The sequence below is a fragment of the Hipposideros armiger genome, unplaced genomic scaffold (genome assembly GCF_001890085.2).
Source record: "Hipposideros armiger isolate ML-2016 unplaced genomic scaffold, ASM189008v1 scaffold_145, whole genome shotgun sequence".
NCBI classification, from domain to species: domain Eukaryota; kingdom Metazoa; phylum Chordata; class Mammalia; order Chiroptera; family Hipposideridae; genus Hipposideros; species Hipposideros armiger.
Genome location: NW_017731495.1, coordinates 60,079 through 65,907, shown reverse-complemented (window position 1 = coordinate 65,907; position 5,829 = coordinate 60,079). Strand labels below are relative to the sequence as shown.

Sequence of the window (5,829 nt, the reverse complement as noted above, 5' to 3'; positions counted from 1 at the left end):
CAGCCTACGCCGGCGACGGCGACTCAAGGCAGCCCAGCTCCAGGTTGAGCTGTTGTTCAGCATCTTAGCTGTAGAGGGCAGTGTCTCTGGCCCTCATATGTGGGATCCGAACCGGGGCCCTCTGGTGTCCCAAGTGAGTTCTTAACCATCGCGCCACTCGGCCGGCCCATCTTTTTATCTTTAAAAATCCTCTTTATCAATGTTAAATAAAAAATTGACATTTGACATTTAAGAGAGAGAGAGAAAGAATAAATCAGAAAGGAGACACCTCTGGAAACCAGAGGAAAGATAATTAAGTGGTAAAGATTTAACTGACCAGACACGTCAAAACTTAAGCAAGCAGAAGTAAACTTGCTTTGTATTTCAGAACCCCCAGAATGGCTCCCAGATTTGAGCCATCAGTTACTTACCTCTAAAAAGTGGGGCTGAAAACAAGATGAATGTTTTTATAAAAAGCAGTTAAACCACAGAACCCTTCCCCAACTCCAAGCATTCAAGGCAATTATACTTCTGCTATCATAAAGAAGGACAGATTTGTTCTCTGGAGAGGCTAAATCAGAGGAACTCTGGAACAGAGGCACCAAACAGATCTGAGAATGAGGAAATACATCTTACTGAAAAGAGGGGAATTAAATGAAAATCTACATACTGAAAGTATAGCTATTAGCCCCCTTCTCCACATGGCTACTAACTCTCAAATTGGCAGATTGTATTTGCTGAAACTGATCAGCACCAAAGAAAAGATCTAAAGAGGGGGACAATTGGGCACCCCCACCTCCAATGAAATCCATCCCTCAATAAGACACACCTGTGCTCAAGAGCTTTTCAATCAGCTTTCAGCTCCTCACTTTTAAATACCGATGTACGATTAACTCATCACTAAGAAAGTAACAGGCAAGACCAAAACCAAATAAACAAAACAAGTACTTTGAGAAAAAGAGACAGCCCAGTGAGCAGAAGTAAAAAATTAATTGGATTGGAAGGTAAAGATAAGGAAATCTCCCAGGTAAGAAAATTAGAAGTTCAGTTCAGTAGATCCAAGGTATCAAAGTAGGAGGTCTGTGAAATTAGAACAGAAAAAGAATTGTCCAAGAAATAATTGGACAAAATTTCTCAAAGAGAAGTAGGAGACTTTTCTGACTGAAAAGACAACCTGAATATCTAGAACATCTTGGAAAAACTTTTGAAACCCAGGAACAAAGAGATGATTTTAAATGTTTTCAGAAAGGAAAAATTAAGAGCAGGCCACCTACAAAAGGTGCAGAATCAATATGGTACCAGACTTCTCAACAGCAACACTGGAAGCAAGAAGCAATGGAGCGATATCTTTAATACTTAGAGGAAAGAATCATTTCCCAAAATCTTAAAAAATGTATCTCCCATGTTTTCTTTCTCAAAAAGCCACTAGAATATATGTGGACAATATATAAAGGAAGATAAAGGAAGGCTAAGGAACTAAGAGAAAAGGATCCAACAGAGAAGAAAGGGAAAGATAATCCCAGGTTGATAGTGAAGGGAGATCCTAGGACAGAGGTCATAGGAACAAACAAGTTCAAACTGGAGCAAGAGGACAGAGGTCTTTTTTTCATTTTTTTCAATCACTTCATTATCTTTCTCATTATTTTCTTCACCATTGTAATCACATGTCATTTATGACAGTACATAGAAAACCAAGCAAAAAACAAATAAATATAATTATTATTAACTGCTGAGAAAAAAAAAAAGATTTCTCATAAAAGAGATGCTATCCTGGGTAATACAAAAATCCACAGAAGTTTAATACCACTTCTCTGACAATGATTCTAAGGGATGACTAGAGAAAATAAAACTTATCCACCACAATGCTAACCTTAAAAAGTTATGTATCTAGAGCAGACATTTTCATTTTCCATTTACTTTACATCTGTGCCCACAAATTTTCCTCAATACCTTCTTCAGCCCATGGATATGTATATTTAGCCTTCACCCCACCGTGGCAGGGGCTGTGTGATTACTAAAACCATACCAAGTAATTCTACAACCATCTGATCCAAGTTTCAGAGGAATGGCCCATAGTTCTGGTATGTCAGAAGTTTAGTAAAGAATTACTATCACTTTGGCCCTCATTTCAAACTTATAAATTACTTAACCTCCTAAAATAAATGGATTTCTTTTTGATTTTGCACTTATGATTGAAATATAGTCGTTCCCCGTTGGTTCCAGTCTGAGCTCACAGAGGATTTTTATGCTTAACTACCTTATTTTACCAACCATCTTCAATAATCCTCCCCTTATCCCACTGCAATAACTTTCACCATATTAGAGTCCTTTACATTCTACTTCAGTTTTATATTACTTAGTAATATAAAATTTTTAATTAATCTAAATTACGGTTTTAAATTTTTAGTAATCTAAAAATAGCTATTAGAGAGAGAATTTGACATCTTGCTCACCAACATATATTGTCAGTTCGGCTCAAATAAACTTATAAAAATTCTCTAAAAACAAAAATTACTATTAGTCTCAACATTCCTAATGTGTTATCATAAAAAAGAAAATAATTTGTGTTTCTCCTATAAGTATGCCACCTTTTTATTCCTATTACTGATTTGGTATTAAATCTATAAATAGGGCATTATTCTGTGATTATCAACACAGCTTTCAAATTTTACGTTTTTATTTACAAAATAATTGGCTAGCCTTATTTTTCCCTCCCAAAAGGTTCTAGTGACACCCAAGGCCAATGTTATGTTGCCTCCTCTCCTTTAATTCATTTTTTAAATTGGTAATTAGAAGAATATTTACAAGTACAGTTATTACTGAATTATATCCTGAGTTTTATAAATTGTAAAAATCTTTAAATTTTAAAAAATGTAAGAAGAAAAAAATAAGGTAAAGAATTCCCTGTTCATCCAGTTTTAAATAAATTGCTCTCTATAGTCAAAAAACAAACAAGCAGTGACATTTTTATCTACACTCAACCTTTCATCTAAGAACATGTAATCTGTAAGAGTGACTATCACCCTAATTTTACCACCAAGGCATAGAATTAGAGACTGAACTGAAGCGAACTCGAGAGGTTATCTAATCTAGCTTCTATCTCCCAGAATGACTGCATTTTAACAATCCAAGCAATATGTCCATCTTCTCTAGTTTTCAGAATCTCCAGGGAGATGTTACAACTTGCCTTAGCAATTCACTCTGGTGTATATTATCCCTTGCTTTACTCATAATCCAAATCTGCAGATAAGAAGGAAATAAAACCTGGTTTCCCAGCTTCTCAGTAAGTGCGCTTATCCAGCTGTGGTTATAAAACAACCACAAAAATAAGTAGATGAGGAAAAAGGAGCTTTTGATAAAAATGTCCAATACCTAGTCCACTAGTCACCTGTTTCAGGCACTAATAATTTTGAAAATAATCTGCAATAACAAAATGACTTACACATATCTTGATTTCATAACTATTTCCCATTAGTAAGAAAAATAATTTCTATTAGATATGTATTTATGGGTCCTAAAGATAAGAATGGCAGTTACTTATTGGAAATTTTCTGGGTGTGAGGCATTATACTCCATGTGTAATATGACACTGAATCCTCACATCAATTCTATGAGGCAGACACTATTATTATCCCCACTTTTTAGATGAAGCAATCGATGATCAGAGAAGGTAAATTATCTAATGTCTCATAGATAGTGAATGATGATGTTGGGATTAAAACCTAGACAGTTTAGTTATGTTTTATTCTCTAATATTTATTTAATAAGAGTTATTATCATTATTATTATTATTATCAGGCTACTTTAAGATTTGTTGAAAAATCTTACCTGTACACAAAAAATTTTTTTTTCAAATTCCCATTAGTTCCTCCAAATTTTTTAATATAAAAGATGATCTGGAAGGTATAACACCTTCTAAACAACCTGCACTTATATAAAAAGCAATAGTTTACTATTCGTTTTTTAAAGTTTGCTTGATTGTTACACAATTTTTCTTAGGCCTATCAGATTTGCTTTTTAAAATGTACATGGATACTTCAAACTGAATCTTAGTTATTTCAGACAGTCTTTTGAGGAACAGGGGTGCTTCTAGGTCTTATTACTATTTTAAGTCAAAAGGTGGAGACTTGAATTTTCAAGCTAAATTAGATTGGTTCCAATCTAAATATCTTATAAAATATTGTAACCAACTAGAATGTTTTCCCAAATGTAAACCTAACTTTTACTAAGTAAATCGCCAACAATGATAATTTCCTGAAATACCGTTGCTTTACTAAGGTAATTTATGTTGTTAGTACAATAAGCATAGTTCTAAACAGATGAATTTTTGTATTCTATATAATGCTGTATTAGTATTTCAATTTATTAAGTGACATTGATATTGAGAAGGAAAGAAAACACATTTGAAAAGCCATAAAAACTTTGAAATTTGGTATATACTTCAATATTGAATACAAAAGTACCTTTTTCAATGTTTCCTTTCCCACTGCGATTTCATGCCCATCTTGCCCCATGCCATTTCTAAAGAACAAAATTCGGACTGAAGCCTTCTCAGTGAGTTTCTTCATTCTAATCGAAAGAGCAGGCTTAGTTTTCTGTCTCTTAACATCAGTAGGAAGCATCAGCCCATTCATTGTCCAAGTTACTTTCTTCATTAACAACAGATGGTCTGGAAGAGAATTTTTTTTTAAAGTCAAGTCAATATTTGGCTTCAAAATTAAAAATGGACACATCATGCCTCCCCTCCCCCTGTTACCTATATCACATACACTGGCCAGTCTCCATTTAGATGCTGGTTTTCTGAAATGCTACCACCAGCTTCCCACTAACCGTGACATAAGCTGTAGCAAGCTGTCTGCTCTGATAGCCTGCATAAATCATCATTTCTGAAGGGAACAGATGTTCAGGGTATGAAAGAGTAATACCACAATTTAGTCCTAATTAAAATTCACCTTAGCATGCCTCTATCACGGATCAGATGCCCTGGGCTGAAAGGGGCCACAGAAAGGGCCCAAGGTCCTCTGCTTATTATAAAACACCATGGCTCCTGAACTTCCGTGTTCTTGAGGGTTGGGGAACCACTTTTTTTTCCTCTTTAATATGATTTATTATCTGTGTTGCTTTAAAGATGATGACCTCCAAATAGTAACCTTATAAATAATTCTTCTCCTTGTGTGACTAGAACAAAGGTGGCTTCTAGGACATGTTTGGTGAGAGAGTCCAACTATTTCACTAAAAAATGAAAACCAGTTTTGCATTAACAGTTTGCTTTGACTTATACATCTTCAGAGATATATGCAAGAATTTAAGTTTCAAAACTCCCACTAACATTACTGGGAGTGCAACTAAATTACTATGTATGACTATGAAAATGTAAGGATAAAAACAGAAGTGCACTATATTGCATTCTAAGTTGCTGTCAGCATTCCTTTCAAGAGGCGTCATGTCATAAATAAATAATTTGCACCTGAGTTATTTATTTATGCACTCAATTTATTTTATATTTTCTTTTCACATAAAGACAAAATTATGATCCCTCCATCTGTTCTTTATTTGTCATAATGAGAGAAATAAAATTTTATTTGCATACAACTAAGAATAGTTCCATTTGTTTCCCCAAATTTTCAAATAACTCTTCTCTATTAGAACTTACCTTGAAAGCAGCACAGACTTTTTGACTTAGAAATGGTACTTTACATAAAATCTACTACTATTGATATGAAACATGAGCCAGTGGTTGTAAATAATCTTCAAGTCCCAGAATGGCTATTTGAAATGTTCAAAAAACCAAAAATACTTGTCTTTTTCTATCTCAATCTCTCTTTCCATCTCTCTTCCTCTCTCTCATTC

At 34.3% G+C, this 5,829-nt stretch overlaps 1 protein-coding gene across 1 annotated transcript in view; it reads right to left on the bottom strand.

Annotated features, from left to right (window-relative positions):
* The window catches only part of DCDC1 (doublecortin domain containing 1), a 392,688-nt gene that overhangs the window by 340,192 nt on the left and 46,667 nt on the right, over nucleotides 1-5,829 (bottom strand). The window contains exon 7 of the mRNA XM_019650696.1: nucleotides 4,443-4,648. Within this exon, the coding sequence (XP_019506241.1) occupies nucleotides 4,443-4,648 (206 nt within the window). The remainder of the gene's footprint in view (nucleotides 1-4,442; nucleotides 4,649-5,829) is intronic.